The sequence below is a fragment of the Brachypodium distachyon genome, chromosome 1 (assembly GCF_000005505.3).
Source record: "Brachypodium distachyon strain Bd21 chromosome 1, Brachypodium_distachyon_v3.0, whole genome shotgun sequence".
In the NCBI taxonomy this organism is placed as follows: Eukaryota; Viridiplantae; Streptophyta; class Magnoliopsida; order Poales; family Poaceae; genus Brachypodium; species Brachypodium distachyon.
Genome location: NC_016131.3, coordinates 9,216,225 through 9,236,552, shown reverse-complemented (window position 1 = coordinate 9,236,552; position 20,328 = coordinate 9,216,225). Strand labels below are relative to the sequence as shown.

The following is a 20,328-nucleotide window of genomic DNA, read 5'->3' as shown; positions in this document are numbered from 1 at the left end:
CTACTGGGATTGAATTGCTCTATTGCAAATTGGGATCCATTACAAATACCTTTTCATACCTTAGTTCTCAAAAGCTTACATTTTTAGTCTCCACTGCTCATCATGATTATTATTTGCACTACCTCCGTCCAGACAGAAATAAGTTACTTGAATTTGTATAAATTGCATGAAAATGTTTTCTCAGAAAATTTTAAAATGATTTTCACAATCAAATCAAGTATTTAACAATATATATATATATATATATTGGTGGTCAAAGATACCAAAACTATGTCCAGAACATGGAAAGAGTATTCTTTAAAGCACTCCCTCCGATCCATAATAAGTGTCTCAGATTTAGTACGACTTTGTATTAAGCTAATGGTTTTAGGGTTTGTGTCGGAGACACTTATTATGAATCGGAGGAAGTACCTTTATGTTTTGTTTGGATTACGGAATTTTGCTGCTCCATCCAATCCAAATTAATTGTTCCAGCTTTGTATGCATGTACCTACGCACTGAAACTTGTTTGGATACATGCATATCTATATAAAATTGTGACAATTAATTTCAGTTATGTGGATTGTGGAAATTAAAATTAAATGACAGTAGAATTAGACATCGCGGGTAAGAAAAAAAGAAAGTCAATTCTAAATTGCTGGCAGAGGAGCAAACTACTACTACCTCTGTTTCTACATGTAAGAAGTCCGAAGTTTGTCCATTTAAATTTCTTAAATTTTGACAAAGTTTATACAAAAAATAACCGACATCTAGAATATAATATAAATAAATTTGTTATAAAATATATATATCATGCTAGACTTAATAAAACTAATTTAGAGTCGTAGATGTCGGTAATCCAAACGTGGCCAAGTGGGTGAAAAACTATTTGTGCTCGTAGTTTTGCTGACTCTTAATATTGAAGTAGTTATTGTGTGAGATAAGTCCATACTACAACCATAAACTAACCATGGAATTTAAATTACCTCGTCATCAACCTACATTTAAAATTTCAGCTCCATTGGGAAATCATCTGTAGAAAAATAACATACTCCCTCGGTCATAAAATAAGTGACTTAGATTTGTATAGATTATTATACAAATCCACGTCACTTATTTCTGGATGGAGGGAGCTTAAATTTTTAATTCAAAAAAAATTAATGTTCACCATTTTTTTTAAATCTACAGGAAATCAAAAATTTAGCACATTTTAACTAAGGATTAAGCAGAAAATATGGCAGTCAACTCAGTCAAAGCCAGCCACATATGTGAAAACCATCTTTTGGCTACGTTAGGAGGGTAATTTAAATGGTATGAGTAGTTGGAGGTTGTGTTCTAACCGGCGTTGGAGTTCAGGACGCTAATTTAAACTCCGTAGTTAGTTCAGAGTTGTAATATGGACTTATCTCTTTTTCCTGGCGTGTAAGTTTCTTTTTTCATGTCTATGATAAAAACAGAGAGTAAGAGTTTTAAATCTGCATAATCTTAATAGCATATCCCTTAACCATACTGTGCATGTTTATGCAGACCGGATAGAACACATACCCCATCCTCACAAACATCTGTTGTAGTCACGCGTTGCATTTGAGATAGACTGGTGTCAAATCCGTGTACCTTACTAATTTCGTAATGAACACACCGTGATGTGTGCAACTAGATCACTGGAATTTGAACCCGACAGATGAGTCGGTCCTACAAACTTCAGCGTCCCGAGGATTGTCGCATCGAACTAAGAGTGTAAAAAAATAACGAAATATTAAATGTTTAAGTTGATTGGATTGAAATCAATAATGATGAATCTATAAATCTGAACCAGATTTAAGTATGAATCTGGCTATTCTCAAATGCATGTACCTTCGTGGTTTCTTTTTTAGGACAGAAAGTGATGTGCATGACACGTGAGTTAATCCATGTATAAACTCGACGATAAGAAATTCCACTTGTCGTCCTCTCTTCTTTTTTTCATGTGATCTGAACTCCAATGGAAACCTCAGATCCAGTTCACCATGGATTGAGCGATGGCAGTGCTCCCGGTAGTCGGCTCTCTCCTGGTCGACGCAAGCCTTGCTCTTTTCTCTGGCATAGCTTGTTGCCAAAGTCGAGGTTGTCCTACTGCTCGCATGAGTTGTTGAGGTGAGGGCTTGTTGGTGTTCGTCGAAGTCGGAGTCGCCAACTCAGGGAATGATGCGTGATGACAGTTACATTTGCGGGTAACCTCGATGCATGTGTTTTCTTCTTGGCAACATGTGTGGAGTGCTCATTGGTAGCCAGATCCGCTAGTGATATCCTGTGTGCGATCATGCTCCATGACTACATTTTGTTAGACATGTTGTATTGCTTTTCATCCAGTTTTTCATGAATTAATTCAGCAACTCTCTCTCTCTCTCTCTCTCTCTAACTGTCTGTCTCTGTTTTCAACCAAACTGTGTGCAATCATGCTCCATGACTACATTTTGTTGGACATGTTGTATTGTCAGAGACCAATCTGGAATAAAAACTGGAAAGCTAATGTCCCGCACAAAGTTCAAATCGTTGCTTGCAAAGCAGCTCGAAATGCGATTTCAACCAAACTGAATCTCAGTCATGGAAACACCAAGACACTCCCTACCTGCCCTATTTGTGGATGCGAGGATGAAAGACTGTTACCAAGCGCTTGTTAGGTGCCCTCATGCCAAAGCACTCTGGAGTGCAATGCGCGAAGACTGGGCAATACCAGACTTGGAGAAAACCGTCCAAAATGAACCTAAATGGCTACTCAACGCCCTTGACAAGATGAACGAAATTCAGAGTATAGTCACGCTGATGACAATCTAGAGAGTCTGGCACGTCCATAACGAGATCACACACGACAAGCCTGGATCTACTAGATCTACTATAGAAGCCTCGAAGAAATCCCTTTCTAATTATGTTTCTACTTTGTTGCTTTGCGAACAACACCGAAATGTGGACTTGACAAAAGGAAAACACGTTGTTGGTCTCAATGGAAAACAACCGAAGAAGACCGGAGCTAGAGACCCACAATCACCATGGTTGCCCCTTGAACTAGGCCAAACTAAATTAAATGTCGATGGTTCCTTTGCCTTGGAAACTGGCACAGCGGATACTGGAATGCTCCTTAGAGATGAAAGAGGCAAACCCATCATAGCGGCGTGCAGAGCACTTAGACATTGCAATGACCCACTAGAGGCGAAGCTGAAAGCCTGCGTGGAGGGTCTGCAACTTGCCATGCAACATACGCAACTCCTGATTTGCCTGGAAACAGATTGCGCTGAGGCTGCGAAGCTCATTGGTGAGAGGACATCTCTGCTCGAGTTATCGGAACCTTGTTCTTGACGATAAAAGATCTGATCAATGGAGACCGGGAAGTGGCCATCTGCAAAATCTCTCACTAGAAAAATGAAGCTTGTGACTTACTCGCAAACTTTGGTAGGACGACGGGCACTACAAATTGATGGCTGGGTGATTATCCAGATGAACGTGAGGAACATTAATAAATTACTCTGTTTTCTTTTGAGCAAAAGCAATTATCTTGTTCTGGATCAATGCCTTCGGGATTCCAGTTTCGGAAAAAAAAAATGCCAGGCCAAATCATAGCCCGGCCCTCTAAGAAGCCCAAACCATCTTTGATAGCCAAAAAGGTTCTGCGGCTGGATGGGGTTTTGGTACTTAACCGGACCTTGCGCTAGGTCGGTCGGCCCCTTTCCGCGTTGCGCCCTCGGAGCCTTGAACGGCCTCCTAACCACCACCTCCCCCGCCTCGCCTCGCCACGCCACCGCCACCGAAGAAGCTGAAATGGCGGCCGGCGATACCCAGGAAGAAGACGCCCCCGCAGAATCCGGAGCGTCCCAGGACGGCGCGCCTGAGCAGCTGCTAGAATCGGAGGCGGCGGGAGAGGAAACCGCCTCCGATCACGCTCCAGTGTCCCCCGACGCTTCCCGAGAAGAAGGCTCCCGCGGGGCAGGCGAAGCGGCGCAGGACGACGCGCCCGAGTCGGAGGAGGAACAGGAGGAGGCAGAAGGAGGTCATGAAGTGGATGGCGACGCCACGGAGGAGGACGAGGAGGAGGAGAGAGGGTACGGGAATGAGGAGGACACCGACGAGGAGGAGGCCCCGTCGCACCTCCCGTTCCCACCCGCAGATGAAGGGGTACGTGCCTTCGCCTCCCTTCTCTTTCTCTGTCTTGCATTCCGCTGCAGGGCGTCGAGGGGTTTTGTGTTGCTTGTGTGGTATTATTTTCCCTCCGTCTCACGAGCATTTCGTCGAGCAGTTGATGCGTGCTTTGAGGGTGACGCCCATGCGATGTTGTTAGAGAAAACCTAAGCGTTCTGTACCTCAGGATGAACAAGGACAGCCGGAACGAACATATTGTGCTCGATGACCATACTAGATGTTGCATTGAATCGTCTTGCCATTTATGGGAATAGCAATTTGCATTTCCTCTACGCTTCTGCAAATTGGCGATGCAATTTGTGTTTACAGTTGAAAACTGCTATTGCTTACGTGCTCAAGTCTGCTGAACATGGAACTTGAATGTAAACAAAGTTTTAACAATTGGAGTTCAGTGCGTGTCTTAAGATTTCCATTTAGCTACCTTAACATAAATATATAAAGAATTGCTGAACATGATGTTATAGTAATATTGTCTCGTCTTAATGTTGAATCTTCTGGTTGTATTATCTGCAGTTACTTGATGACACAACTACAGTTGATCCAAGCTATACTATATCTCTTATAAGGCAGCTAATGCCCAAGGGTTCCAATGTGTTGAAAGAGTTCTGGTGAGTGGTACTTTTAGATATTTTTTTCCCCTTAAAGTTTGTTAAGCGACGAAGGCTGTTGTTTAAATACAACCTGGTTTCCTAATAACTTCTACCTCATGCAAAAAGTGTCAAGGAGAGTTTTCCAGAAGAAATGAGTGCCAATTCTGATGATGGGGAATCAAGACAACCTGATAACAAGGACCCATCCGGAAAAAGTGACAAACCGGGTTTTCCAGATGAACAGAGTGTCAATTCTGATGATGGGGAATCAACAAAACCTGATGAGAAGGATCAGTGGGAAGAGTGTGGGTGCATTTTGTGGGACCTTGCGGCTAGTAAACCTCAAGCAGAACTTATGGTACTTATCATCTATATCAATCTTCTGTATAAGGTTGTGTCTGCTATTTGTTCATCATAACGGTAGACAGATTATTTTGCTATATGAAACTTGTTTATTGCTCCTCAGATGTTTACTGGAGAATATTATCAAGAAGCAGGAAGTCAGAGATTTGTTGTCTTATCTATACTGGCTTTAGACAAGCAAGAAATAGATTTTCATATGATGTAGTTTGAGTTGGAGTGTTAGACTTAGATCAATTAGCTGAATTACATAAGCAAAAAGGGAAGGTGGATAACTGTGGTTATCTCAGACTTCATTTCCCTTATAGTTCTTTTGCACTTTTGACTTACTGCCTTGAAGTAAATAGATAAAGGGGCCATATCTTATCTTTCTGGCCCTGACTTTTAGTTCTGTGTCTGTCGAGTTACTCTATAAAGTTCTTGAGTATATGTTGTGAACCATATAAATTAATGCTGGTGATAACTCCTTTAAATTTGAATGCTTATGTCGTAATGACATGCTAATATCAGCAAAAAATTTAAAAAAGAATGGCTCCGCTGCAAAGGAAACATAAACAGTGTCTTGTCATGAGGGCTAGGCACCATTGATCATAGGTTGACATGTGTTATTATTTGCAGAACATGTGCCATTCTAAAAGAATCTCAATGGCTGGAAAACAAAGATCCTACCCACTAATACAGCTGACTGATTTTCAAATAGTAGTATGTGCTTATTAAGGCATAACAGAAAATTTGGAAGGTTTTTAGTTTGCATGAAGCCGCGGAGTTCCCGATTGAGTTCTAAGATTGACTGAGCTGCCATACATTTCTGTGTTGAATACGTGTATTGTAATGCCGTTAGCAATTGCACATAGTGCTGCTAACAGTGCATGTATCTTTAATTCTTGTAGATCGATAATCATGTACTGGAAGTGCTTTTGGAAAATCTTCGTGTGTCACAATCTTGCCGGGCGAAGGTAAAATGTAATGTTTGCCTACTGCTGCCTCCAAGTTTTGCTTACCATGTCTTGAAGTATCTTGTTTCTTTGAATTTTTTGTCCCTGCAGGAAATTTGTCTTGGAATCATGGGAAACTTAGCTTGCCATGAATTTCTAGTTAATGCAGTCTGCAACGAAAAGGGTTTAATTGTAACTGTTATGGAGCAATTGTTTCTAGATGACATCGGTTGCCTTTCTGAAACATTCAGGTTGGGTACCCTTAACTCCTTAAGATTAAGCCTGCTTTCTTAGTTGCTGGACTAGAACTTACTACTAGTTTCTTTATTGCTTCTATATTGGCTCCTCTGACAAGATGTCTTATATTCTAGCATTTCAAAGTATTTCATCTTATGAAATTAAACTCTTATTATACACCATATTGATTATTTTGTAATGTTGCTGAATTTGTGCATTCTATATTGGTCAGCCAACTCAACCATTCAATTTGACCTCAAACTAGACATGCATACATGCATTTGCACGTACCCAACTAATCACTACTTGCTGAATTGAGTATGAAAATGCTTGAACATACAGCTCTTTTGCATAAACATAGCCATTTTTACTGTGTTAGTAGTTTTGGAATAATAATCATTTCGGGGATAAGAGCTAAGAAAAATTATATTTCTTGAAAACTTAATTTTCTATATATGCTGGTCAAAATTTGGAGAAGCTGTTTTCTAGTTTTCATGTCAATCTAAAAAAGTGAAGAAAATAAACAGAATTGCTGACTATGGGAAGTTCTGTCTATGCTTATCTGGCTTCTGTTCTGTGCCTCCTTTGTTTATGACATCCATAAGCGATGTTATTTTTTTTCTTAAATTCGTCTGGTCGTAAAAACGTTCTTAGAATAAAAAGATAGATAGAATGAGTATCTTCACTCCCATAGGGATGTCGATCAGTCGATCAGAGGCAGTGGTCCGTCCACCATCTTCTCCATTTTTCTTACATGTGAAACCATCTCAGAATTTTGGAAAAACTTTCAAAGGCGTGGCATGCAGCACAATAACAGTGGCTATACATGTTAGGGTACTCTAATTTATAGGTAGCGACACACAGGTATTTAGCTAGTTATTGACTTGTTGTAAAAAAAAATATCAGTCTTGAATCCTCACATAGTCTCTCTTAGACAGGCTGTTGGCCGCCATTCTTCGGAGCAGTGCTTCTATATCTTGGGCCGAAGTTCTTTTACCTGATAAGATTCTTTCACGTATTCTGTCGATACTTGGAAACACAATGAGTTGTACATTACTGGAGAAGGTATTGTACTGAATTCATATACGCAATCTACTTGTGACTAATTTGTCAAATTGATCCAACAAGTTCAGTGACTTTCTGTTCTTTTTAACTTGAATTTTGACAGAGAAGGACTCAATATTTTTCTTTTTGATTTTGTGTAATTCTTTTTGTTTTGATCTTTCTTTTAGCTCATTTTCTTACACATGACGGCCAGGTATGCGTGTTTGCCTTAGTTCTTTCATTCAGTTGACCATATGATGAATAAAAAGGTCTTTATTGAGTGATTTCTATTGAATAACTCAACATCCCCAACAGCTGTCAGTTGTAATGGTCCAGGCTTATTCATTTCTAGGGTTGTCAGTATGATGAATGTATTTGCCTTTTTAATTCCTATTGAATAAATCCAGGTTATCTAAACAATGTTACGGTCTTTTGGTTAGAATGATTCACTGCATTTTTATTCACAGGAATTGCCAAGAACTTGGTTCATATGTGAAAATTCTTATTTTTGCACTCTGAAAATTATGCCGTGGAGAGTCTATAGAAACATGTGATTACGAATTCCAGTTTTTCAAATTTTAGCTGCATACCTCTTGTGGTCATTGGAATAGTATCTGTTTGCTATTTGGTATGGACTATTCGAGAAAGCCTTCATTTTGAAACAATCTTTCAGTAAATTGTTATTACCTCTTATTATAATATGTTTTGGTTGTTATAAGCCCATCTGAACTATCAGATTGTCCTTTCATCATTTCTATCTACATATGTCTATTTGTTTGGTTATTTCTTATGTATATTACTTGGTGCAGGGCATTGACTTTATATCAACTGTCATGGACGCTCAAGATGTGATTGCTATGCTTATTCAGCCTTTGCTTAGAGTGGGTTTAGCTGACCATGCTATTGGCTTGCTAACAACTGAGATTCAAAAATCACCAGATGAGAAGGTAGACAGGTATAGTGAATCGAACTAATTTGGAATTTGGCAAGATGTCTGTTCATAAAAATTATCTATTAATGTACATATTTTGAACTATTCTCACTCAAGATATCCTTAAGCTTTCGTTAGGTATTTGGTAATGTTTCTGTAGTTTAACAAATAAGAAAGGCCCAACTTTCAAATCCAATAAAGCTCATGAACCTCGACACATTTGGCTTTTAAATGTGTTTACACTAGGGCATCTTTGATTCACAGGATTCTTAAGCTGCAGGAATAGGAAAAGGTAGGATTTCAATGTCCTTCCATCTTGAATCACATAGGATTGAATACCACGTGAAGTAATTAAACCATAGCCAATGGAAAATTTTCCTATGGAATCGTGAATTGTTGCTATGGATTGCTCAAATCCTACGGATCAAACAATCCACATAAGAAAACCTCATAAGGATTTGAATACTCCATAGCTCCTTTGAAAATCCTTTTTTTCAATGAGGTTTCAAAATTCACAGACCATATATCATATTCTCTGTCTTCTAATGCACAGTTTAGGTCCTTCAGTGTCTTCTGATATGCATCCATTTGATGTTCCAATAATTTAGTTGGAGTGCTACATACTCCCTCCGATCCATATTAATTGTCGAAATATTACGTGTATCTAGACGCTTTTTAGGCATAGATACATCCATATTTGGGCAAATTTGAGACAATTAATATGGATCAGAGGGAGTAGTTCTTATATACCTGCTTCTTTGTTTCTTTTTGAGGATTCTGCTTCTTAGATTTGTTTGTATCTAATATGAATTTAGCTGCATTTCTCTGTCATTGTTGTAACCTTTCTTAGTTTTGAACATTGAATTAACAACCTGGGACAGGAATGCAGTCACCTTACCTATTCTGAACGCATTTCAGGCCGGGTTGTCTTGATTTGATCCTTCACTTCATGGAAGAATTAACAGCCATACACAGTGTTGCAGAAGTAATGTCGTCCAGTGATCAGTTGATGCAAGTGCTAGTTGGCATGATGAAGTCACCTGATAAACTTGAGGTAAGCACGGTGCTACCATTTCGTATATTTGCCATCAGTCCTTCTCATTCAACAGCAATGAATTCTTATTCACAAATCAGAAACTCTTCATCAGGTTTCAAGCTATTGCGCTTCTGTGGTGATCATAATATCAAATATTTTGACAGATGGAAAGCATCTTGTGCCTATGGTATCCCATGGTAGGCACATTTTTCTTAGCAAATGTATCATATTCGTAAGCAGCTCATTGTATGAATTGAAATCATGTTTCTGGTTGGTGCTATCAAGTGACTTGGTCGCTCAATTGCTCCAGATTTACCCTTCCTGGAGAGCCTATTTGACATTCTTCCAGTGGTCCCTGATGATGACCAAGCTCGATATGCACTTTGGTGTACCTTATCACGTGTCCTGGCACAAGTGCAAGAAACTGAGATAAACTCTTCATCCCTCGACCAGTTTGCAGCTCTCTTCTTAGGCAAGTTCACACTCATCAAAGATGACATTGAGAGCCATGAGGTTGACGAAGAGAACTTATCGGCTGAGGATTCTTATGTGATGGGATGGGCATCCAAATGTGTATCCTTTAAAACAAAACATTATTTGGTATCATAGTGTCTTTCATGGGGTTCTAGATCTTAATTTGCATTTCCAAAATTAACATGCATGAGACATATTTGGAATGGATTGTGGCGGCACCATCATATTGTTTCCTATGCTACAAAACATTTGTAACAGCTCAGAGCAATCTCCTTTGTCATGGAGAGATGGATCACGGAGAAGTCTTCTCAGAGCAAAGAAGACGCTACACCGACTGGAACCTCAATCGACAATGCCCGGGAGCTGCTGAGTTACTGCCAGAAAATGCTCCACTGACTGGAAACTCCTCTGACAAGCTTACTGCAGCTTGTGATCGATGCTGCTGACCTGTGAGATTTTGACTTTTGTGGCTGCTGGATTCTATTACAACCTACTCTCGTTGTAGATAATAGAGATGCCATAAAGATCAGGGAAAGAAAATCAACAAGGGGGATAGGGTTGAGGGAAAGGATATCAACAAGGGGGTATGTGTGGGGATACAAATTGTTTGAAATGTCCGAATGGCCAAATTTGTTAAATTGCAATGGGCTAAAGTTTTCCTTTATCCTAACTGATGCGTAAATCTAGCAGACATATGGATGCAGATATGGTTTAGATCCTTACCCGGCTATCATTGAGTTAGCTCATCATTTTTCTTGACATACTATACCTCTATTCAGCTTATTGTCATGCATGATTTTTTTTAGGGTTACTCTCATGCATGATTACTTGTATGTGCCTGGTTTGATGGTTTATTCTGTTTAATGGCTATGCCTTTGTGTCCCATAAAAATGGGATAAGATAAATGTTAAAGTCTATTTTAAACCCTAAACGTATAGGCAAAATCTAAAAGGAACCTTGACTTGCTAATCCTGAAATTGGCACCCTGACCTTATCCCGTCTGATCTCAACTTTTAGGAGTTATAACTCCTGTTTGGTGGGGTAGATAAGACTCTACATGCTAATTAAGAAGTTTTAGCTCACAACTTAAGTCAAATGGGTAGCAGGTTGTGCATTGGGGAGGAAAACTGTGGCGCGCAAAAGTCCATTGCTTCTATGGTGCAAAGCGTGAGGTCGAGCATGCGGAAGGTAAGTGTGAGCTTGTGCGGTGTGGATGTTGTAGCGTGTGGTGCCGTGGATGATTCCAAGCTTGTCACTCGTGGGTCGTGGCGCCATCTATACTGCAAATGGAAGGGCATGCGTGGTAACGAATCTATGGATATTACTCTTTGTATATTATGCACGCGTGAAGGATAACGCATGAAGGATAACATGAGTGCAACTTTGTGTGATGCATGTTGAAATTTTAAGAAAGTTGGCTTTGCATGATAAAAACTAGCACACCATAAAATGTTTGTTCAATTACATAATTACCCTTTAGTTAGATCCATACATTACTCCCGGAAGTATCATGCCCAATGTCCGTGAGTTGATCAATCGATCTCATATGTGTCTCCACTCTAACCATTCCTTATTTTTTGGTCTTGTATTGTATGTACAAAATGAAATGATTTCGTGAAAAAATGTCAACTAAATTTCATGGGTTTGGCCACAACTTAAACAACTCAGTAGACACCTTGATTTGGATCCCCGAGATCAAGATAATACGGGATTAAATAGGACAAAATATTGATTTCAGGAATTCAGAAGTTTTAGTTTCATTTCAGATTTTGTCTATAAGCTCGGAGTTTAAAATGGACTTTATTCTAAATTTTAACTACTCATCTCTCCATTTTATCCTGTGGTCTTGTCCCAACTATCCAATTTTTGTTCGGTCTCTAAAGAAAATTTCTGAAAAGATTGAGGTCATTGCAAAACATGTATCTATCATGCTCCGATCCAAATTAACAACACAGGGTGTGAAAAATAAAAAAGACAAATCCAGTACTGATAGCAATGATAGGATGAGTTCATAGCCATTTTGGATTAGCACCTATGCGCGACATGCTTTGTCTTCTTTTGTTTCTCGAGGTGTCTTCTGAATTTGGTAATTATATACTCCCTCCGTCCCGAAATATGTTATTTCGGGAGAGAGGGAGTCTCGAAATATGTTTTTTTTTGCTGGAAGGACGACCATTTCATTCATTGGGATTTGTCAAATTTACAGACTCAACGGCGACAATATTGGCAATTGCCGGCGGGACACACCCCAACCAGAAATTGTTCTTGAACATTACGCATAGCTACAGCAGGAAGCTCGTGCGCGGCTTGGTTGCTCTCTCTTCCAATTTTAACAGCCACAAAACGAAGACATCTCGCTTGAATCACATCGATTTCCTCGAAGATATGCCACAGCCTAGACATGCCCTGGTTCTTATTCTTGATTGCGGCGATCACCAAAGCATTATCAGACTCGAGGATAATTGAGGAATTTTCCGCATCATGAATACACTGAAGGCCAAGAAGGCAGGCTCTCGCTTCAGCTTCAACAGGGTCTTGACATTTAATTCCCGCCTGATTGCGTGCCCAAATCACATTCCCTTCATGCGATCGAGCGATGCAGCCGATGGAACAATCACCCAAACAGTCCACAGAAGAGGCATCAACATTTATTTCTATCCAATTCTTTGCAGGAGCAGACCAACCATCCGCCTCATCTGATCTCCGCGGGATTTCGTCAGTGTCATGGCAATAGATGTTGTGGTTGCCCATGCATAAAACAGGATCTTTACCTTTAGATTTGCTTGGGGTCTTGCAGTCAATATTGAGCTCCTTTATATAGCGTTCCAGGAAATGAACCGAGCTTTCAATAGTATTATCCCCCTTTTCATGCACCACATCATTTCTCAAATGCCAAGATCTCCAAAGAACCAACAGAACAAGGCCTCTCCTGTCTTTGCTGATGTTAGCCAGCAAAATAAGGAGCCAGTCTGGCCCTGTATATTTGAACCAGCAAAATAAGGAGCCAGTCTGGCCCTGTATATTTGAACCAGCCCTCATCCGGCAAGTCCCAGATTTTTCTCATTTCACATCTGAGAGCTCTTGCCTTTGTACAAGCAACAGTAGCATGGTAGCTATTTTCAGATTGACAGCCACACACTGGACAGGTACTGTTTGGTTCCAAAGTTCTACGAAATTTGTTCTTTTTAGTTGTCAAGTTGTCGCTAGCCGTCCTCCATCCGAAGATTCTGACTTTGCTTGGCACCGGCGCATTCCATATATTTTTCCAGAGCTTTCTTGAGTTGTCAAGTGCCCAGCTAGTACTCGGTCTGCACTGGACGTTGTTTGCAAGGTTATATGCCAACTTGTACGCGCTTCTGACTGAGAAGATGCCATTGGTTTCATAGTGCCACGCGAGAAAGTCCTTTCTTGTTGAATCTGGAGCTTTCATTTGCGAAATAACATCAGCCTCATGAGGATAGAATATCTTCTGTACCAACGGCTCATTCCATGAACCATTCTCTTTCAACACTAATTGGCTGACTCTTCTATGTCTGTCCCTTGTTCTTCCCTGTTTAGCTTTAAGAGCAAAGTCCCTTGGCAACCAATTGTCGTGCCAGATTCTGATGCTTGCCCCATCACCAATTATCCATATTATACCATGTTTAAGCAGCTCAAGACCATGTTCAATACCATGCCACACAGGGGAGGCATCTACTCTGAAAACAGTATCAATAAGATTATCTCTTGGAAAGTAGATGGCCTTCATAAGTCTTGCTGCCAAACTTTGAGGATTCTGGACTAGTCAGGCGTGCAAGGAGGGCCTGATTGAAAAGTCTCGTGTCTCTGAAGCCCATACCTCCATGTTGCTTAGGTTGGATCAAATTGTCCCACGACGACCAATGCACTTTCCTGTGGTTTTCATCCTCGCCCCACCAAAAATTCCTGATCCACTTCATGTAGTCTTCATGGAATGAAGCTGGGAGCTCGAAAATTCCCATCACATAGGTAGGCAAAGCCTGTGCCACAGATTTTATAAGAACTTCCTTTCCCCCCATAGACAGGTATTTCTCATTCCAATTTGACATGCGTTTAGAAAATCTGTCTTTTATTGGCTGAAACTGCCGAGCTTTCATTCTACCTTCAGGAGTAGGGAGCCCGAGATATTTTTCTTCAAAGGAGCTATGAGACACAGACAAAATACTTTTTATCTCCCTTTGGTCTTGATCTGGGCAAGCATTACTAAATAAAATCGAGCACTTCGATGGGCTTAGAAGCTGACCTGTGCTCTTTTCAAATTTAGCAATACATTGCTTCACCACCATAGCTTGTTGACTTGTTGCCTTGAAGAAGAGTAAACTATCATCCGCAAAAAGGAGGTGAGAAATACCCGGGGCTCCTCTATTGCACTTCAGCTCAAGAAGTTCTTGATTATGCACAGCCCTTTGCAAGATTTTTGATAGCCCTTCTGCAACAAAAAGGAAGAGATAAGGGGACAAGGGGTCACCTTGTCTCAGCCCCCTAGTTGGCTTAAAGTTCTCAGATAGCTCACCGTTGATTTTTACAGCAAAATTAACAGAGGAGACACAAGCCATAACCTGCTTCACCCAGGTTGAGTCGAAGCCGAAACTGAGAAGGATACCCTGAAGATAGACCCAGTCAACTCTGTCATATGCCTTCGCAAGATCCAATTTGTAAGCACAGTAGTTGTCATCAGCCTTTTTATTTTTTTGGATGTGATGGAAGCACTCAAATGCAATTAAGGCATTGTCTGAGATCAGCCGTCCTGGGAGAAAAGCACTCTGATTTTCAGAGATTAGATGTTGCAGCATCGGCCTTAATCTGTTGACAATGCACTTGGCGATCATCTTGTACAGCACGTTACACAGAGAGATGGGTCTGAAATCCTTTAGATCATCAGCATCCTTTGTTTTTGGAATTAAAACGATAATCGTGTTGTTAACTCCATCTGGAATGCTGCCAACTGCAAAGAAATGTTTTACAGCTTTCACGACCTCATCTTTTAAAACGCCCCAATTGCGTTGGAAGAACCTCGCTGGGAATCCGTCCGGACCAGGCGCCTTGAGCGGCCCGATCTGGAACCAGGCGTCTCCAATTTCCTCATCAGTATTATTCTTTGAGAAGTTCCTCGTTCATCTCCTGGGACACCGAGGAATCGATCAAGTTTAGGATGTCCTGAGGCTCAACACTGTCGTCTTTTTTGTACAGCCTTCTGAAAAAATCCAAAGCTGCAACTTTCATCTCGTCGTCAGCATTTTCAGTGTAGGAACCATCCCTTTTCTTCAGTCTCCTAATTTTATTTTTCTTTGCTCTTGCAGAAGCTTTCCTGTGGAAGAAATTTGTATTTCTGTCCCCCTCCCTCAGCCAGCTGATTCTTGATCTTTGAAGCCACATAAGTTCTTCTCTAAGAAGGATCTCATCCAGGCGAGCATATGTGTTTTTAATTTCAGAAGTATCTGCTGGATTATTCTGCTTGAGCAACATTTCTAATTTCCTCCTTAGCATTTTTAGTTCCTTATCAATGTCACCAAATTTTTTCCAACTCCAGCTCTGGAGCGTAGCCATAGTGGCTTCCAGTTTTTTACAAACTCCCTCTAGACCTGACGGCCCGTGGTGATTTTCCCACGTCGTCTTAATTTCTTCTGTTAAAGACTCCTCTCTTTCCCATATAATTTCATACCTTCTATTTTTCTGAGTTGGTTTGTTCTCTTTCCTGTCCAGATGAACCAGAAGGGGCAGTGATCTGATCGTGAGGATATAAGGTGTTCAACACTTGCTTCAGGGAATAACAGAGACCAAGCAGGTTGAGCAACAGCACGGTCCAGCCTCACTCTCACATTGTCTGCACCTTGTTTCTTATTGTTATAAGTCCAAGGTAAACCTCTAAAACCCAGATCATGGAGATCGCAAGCAGCTAAGATGTCTCTGAACTGTTGCATTTGTCTCTCACTTCTTCTAGACAAAGACATGTGTTCTTTTTGCCACAAAGCCTCGTTAAAATCACCGATCATAAACCAAGGCTCACTTGAGTTTGGTTTAATTCTCCTCAATAATTCCCACATGAGGTGCCTATCTTGTGTTCTCGGCTCCCCATAAACAAATGTTGCTCTCCATTTTATTCCATTCAGATCAAGGATGTTTACATCGATATGGTGGGGGGCATAATTTATCAAGTCTACTGAAACATCATTGTTCCAGTACAGAGCAAGCCCGCCCCCTTTGCCCTTGATACTAAAAGGAAGGCAATTCTGGAAACCTAATCGTCTACAAATAGATTCAACATAGCTCTTATTTTGCCTTGTTTCGGAGAGGAACACGATGTTGGGGCAGTGTGTCCGCACAAGGCGGACGAGCTCCTGAACTGTCCGCGACTGCCCCAGGCCGCGACAGTTCCAGGCAAAGACGATCATGGCTCCTGCCGGTAGCCCCATGACCAGCTGCTTCCGTTCCACCTTCTGTTCCCTTGTCAATTCCTTCCTCACAGCGATTCTTTCCTCCCGTGCCGCGGTCAGAGGTGCTCCTCTTTTTTGCATGTTCCATGTTCGCATCTTCAAGTTCCTGTGGTGAGCGAGGACGCACCGTTCCAGCACCCGGCTTGGAGGCGCTGTTCGACAATGCAGAGTTGGCGTTCTGTCCCTTTTCCTCCTCTCGGGCAAAGCGTTTCCAGCCTTTCCCCTTGTGGTCATTGGACTCGGAGGAGGCATCCTTTGGAGGAATTTCCCTCCCTTTGTCTGCAGCGGCAGTAGGATCAACAGCAGGCGTGTCTCCAGTGTCCCCCTCCTCAGTACTTGCCTGCCTCCGAGTCCAATCTCCGATGTCTACGAGATGTCGAGATTGCAGTCCAAGGAGTAGTACGCCGACCGGCCGAGGCTGCCGTCAGCCAGCGTCACTGCTGGCAAACTCGTGCCTGTGCCAAACACTCGACTGCGACTGCCATGCCATGCGAAACTTGTTCTTGCCGAAACTGATTAAACCTCTCGAAGCGAAAAACAAGAACGATGGTGTATTTTTTCTTTTCCTTTCCTGCGTGGCTGCGTACAGGCACGATCGTACATGGAGCCTGGAGCTCGTGACCAACGAGATGATGAAGGCTACGACGAGTTTTACTTTTTACGAAGCTTCAAATTGTACTGCACCGGGAGGAGGCAGTGTGCTTGACGGGCCGGCGGGGGCAGAGCAGAGGCGTGTGTTCGATGAGTATGGGTGATTTAACCAATCTTCACCGGCTCCTCTAACCTCCAATGTTCTACGGTAACAGGCTAAATTAGGGCTCGATCCAAACAGACCCTTGGCCCAGACGGACCACCCTTTAAGCCCGTATCGTCTCTCTGCACAGGCTTGCCAGCCCCGACTTCTATTTCAACTTTTCGAGACTCGCAGCCGCAAGGGAAAAAGAAATGGAAGGACGACCTCGCGGCGGCGCCATGGACTTCACGCTCGCGGCGCTGAAGCTCTTCGGCTCCCAGCTAGCAGGCTCCACCACGGCTCCCTCCTCCGAGGGCTCCTCCCCCGCACAGATGCTCTTCGGCATCCGCTTCCAGCGCGCCTGGCTCCAGGTCCCAACTCCCGACCCCGCCGCCTCTTTCTTCCCCATCCGCCCCCATTCCTCATTCCTTGCTCGGAGCCCTGACGACTTGCAGCGGCCGGCAGGGCGTGATCGTGCACGCGGACTACAGCACAGGCGATGGGACACTTTCTCTGGATGACGGCTCCTGCGTCACCGAGCTCATTCTCCAATCCAAACATGCCGAGGGCCAGTCCTGGCGGCCAGGTTCTCCGGATCAAGGATTCTCTCTTATTCGGTTTTGAGTTCTCCGTTTTGATGTGTATAATTAGCAACTTTGCTTGTGCGAAGTTAATATATTGCATACGAAGTACATGGTTTATACAAAAGAAAAAAAAATGCATATATGGTTTTGCTGCTGTCGAGCAGTAACAGCATTTCCCCTAAACGAAAAATAACAGATGTATCATGTACTGAGTGTTACTCATTAGTAATGTATGAAACTTTATGCAAGTATATCTTGGTTTAACAATCCTAACTACTCCCTCCGATCCTAAATTCTTGTCGTTGTTTTAGTTAGGATCGGAGGGAGTACCATTGAAACCTAAATACTCTGGTAATGTATGCTTTGTGCTGGAGTCTGTTTAAATGGTAAAGCGCTACTTAGTATCTAGTGTTCGCAATGCTTTTACTCTGTTCATGGTCTGCGCGTCCAACCATGTTAGGCTTTTTCCTTATTCCTGATTTCTTTACTCTAGTTGATGTCCCTATTCTATGTTCTAGGGATGTATGTGTTTATAATTGGGGCATATATTGCCCCGGAGTCTTCAGAGAATCTACCAATGATGAAGGTTCCATCTCCCTCTCCCACTCCCTTTGTTGCTTACATGCATATTTCCACCATGCACTCATAATTTGAAAACCTGAACTTGCAAAACATCTGTAGTTTCAGGCTTGCCTGACCTATGGTCATATACGAACAAGATAAGAAAGATAGAATGCATCTGTGGTTTAGACTTTTTAGACATCTTTGTCTATTCTTCCCAACCTCTCTTTTTGTTTCGCTTGAGGCTGTAATCAATTTTTGTCCTATCTAATGTAATACAACGAGACACTAAGCTTTTGCATTTTCTCGAAAAAGACTGAGCTTATTGTAAAAAACAGTAATGCATGCCAGTGATCACGTACAGTTTAGCAGTCTCACCCGTGGGAGTTGTTCTGCCTTTAACTTCAACACACTCCTGATTTGGGGCCTGTTATTCTTCGAAGTGTATTCAGTGATAAGTCTGCCAGCCCTTGATTGGTTGAAGTTTCTGGTTGAATCTGCTTCCAACTTATCATTCGAACTCATCAAGAATAACAGAACGTGTAGTAATAGTAATACATGCTAGCATATCATTCCCCCTTTGTTTATTCAAGATATTTACTGCTTTGAGAAATTAAAGCACGATTTCCCATTGAGATATGTACATAAGGGGGGTCTTTTATTATGCCTTTAAAAGGAAGAGGGGGGATAATACACATTTTAGACTCGTTCACTAGGGTACATTGGGTATATTAGTGGGCCTATTCCTTCTTAGTGTTCGTCCCCTTCAACATTTATACAAGCATTATGTATGGGCAATATTGAAACTGTACTTTCCAGTAGTATTGTTGCTGTTTTTTTTTTTGCATTCTTATCCTCCTGGTACAAGTTAAGAATAGATAACTAATTGATAAGGATTATTCTGACACTTAGTGCATGCTTCTACCAGCATCTGGCAGTCTGGTACATCTTAAAAGGAAAATGGGGAAGCAAGTTTGGTTGTGATCCCATTTGTTTTTGCCTCCCTAGATATTGCAGTTATTATATATTACTCCCTCCAATCCGTGTCGGGGTTTTAGTACAAAGTTAGTTTGATGATATTTCGTCACACTCTGTGCAAATTTAAGCAAGCAATTTTTGTCTTTCAAATGCAAACCTTTAGTTGCGGGTCACTGTTTGTGCTCCAATGCCAAGTATAGCTGAAATTCCAACATCTCTGAACTTGATCGTTACAGGTGCACAAGATAGTTGATCTCTCTGCGCATCCCGACCGTGAAGCAATGTGGTATATGGAAGTAACCGAGGCGTACAACTTCTTCTACTCGCGTGCTGGCTCCCCATCTTGAGCACCGGTGCATGTTTCTATCCTGATGCTTGGTTTCAGTGTAGCCCATGCATCCCCAACGGCAAACGCTCTTACATAGCTGCCACTGCTTCTCTAGTTCCCTCTGTACCTGTGTCATCGCCTGGTTCGCACCCTCGTTTGTTCCTTATGACTCCTGCATTGTTGTGGAGTGGTGCTGGCGAAAAGACCTAAATCTAGCGATTGTTTCTCTGTATCTTACGAGCAGAGAGAGAGAGAGAGAGATCTATCTCTCTAAATATAATCCTAGTTCTCTTGCTCTCTACAACCACAAGAGTTTATTTATCTCAAGAGACACTATATGGATGTCTAAGTACGGAAGGAAAATAAAGAATGAATTGATTGTTCATATGGAGGTGCTTTACTCTGTAGTGAAATTGACCGATGGGAAGCTATTCAAACATTGACCACAAACACTTATAAATGAGAACTGGACAGAGGTAAAGAAAAAATGTGATGTTTATTGCTGAAATTCTTGAGGTCTACTCTGATCACCTCCATCCTGCTAACACAAGGCGCTTAACATCAAAGGACTATAGAGTTCTATGTCGCCAAATGCACCAGCAAACAAGGGTGATGGCTGTGTTTAGGTTCTTCATATCTATCCGGTTGGTTGTCTCCAGACTCGTCCACCACTTGGCAAGTGACAACTGTCCCGTTGGGACCCAATCAGGTTTGCCCCATGGAACAAGGAGGGCCGACCACACTTGCCTGGCCACCACACAACCAACCAAAATAATTTTGGCCTACGTGCATTGTAACCGCTTCGCGGTCTTCTTCTTCAATATATGATACACCGGTTTTGGTGTATTTTAGAAAAAACTCTGATCACCTCAAATTGCCAAAAAAACGGGTTTGTTTGGTTAGAAGTGCAGAAAGTAAAAATAGAGCTCCCACCGC

At 41.8% G+C, this 20,328-nt stretch overlaps 2 protein-coding genes across 2 annotated transcripts; both read left to right on the top strand.

The window, feature by feature from the left end:
* The first annotated feature begins 3,667 nt into the window (after window positions 1-3,667).
* On the top strand, window positions 3,668-10,561 carry LOC100825350. The gene is made up of 11 exons (XM_003559522.3): window positions 3,668-4,125; window positions 4,663-4,757; window positions 4,866-5,097; window positions 5,990-6,055; window positions 6,146-6,285; window positions 7,210-7,336; window positions 8,125-8,270; window positions 9,165-9,300; window positions 9,395-9,479; window positions 9,593-9,855; window positions 10,015-10,561. Exons 1-11 carry the CDS (start codon window positions 3,772-3,774, stop codon window positions 10,150-10,152), a joined length of 1,782 nt encoding a protein of 593 aa, XP_003559570.1. The 5' UTR covers window positions 3,668-3,771; the 3' UTR covers window positions 10,153-10,561.
* Window positions 10,562-17,083: 6,522 nt separating this feature from the next.
* On the top strand, window positions 17,084-19,779 carry LOC100821367. The gene is made up of 4 exons (XM_003561207.4): window positions 17,084-17,312; window positions 17,407-17,527; window positions 18,044-18,111; window positions 19,301-19,779. The coding sequence occupies exons 1-4, from the start codon at window positions 17,154-17,156 to the stop codon at window positions 19,409-19,411; spliced, it is 459 nt and encodes a 152-aa protein (XP_003561255.1). The 5' UTR covers window positions 17,084-17,153; the 3' UTR covers window positions 19,412-19,779.
* Window positions 19,780-20,328: the final 549 nt, after the last annotated feature.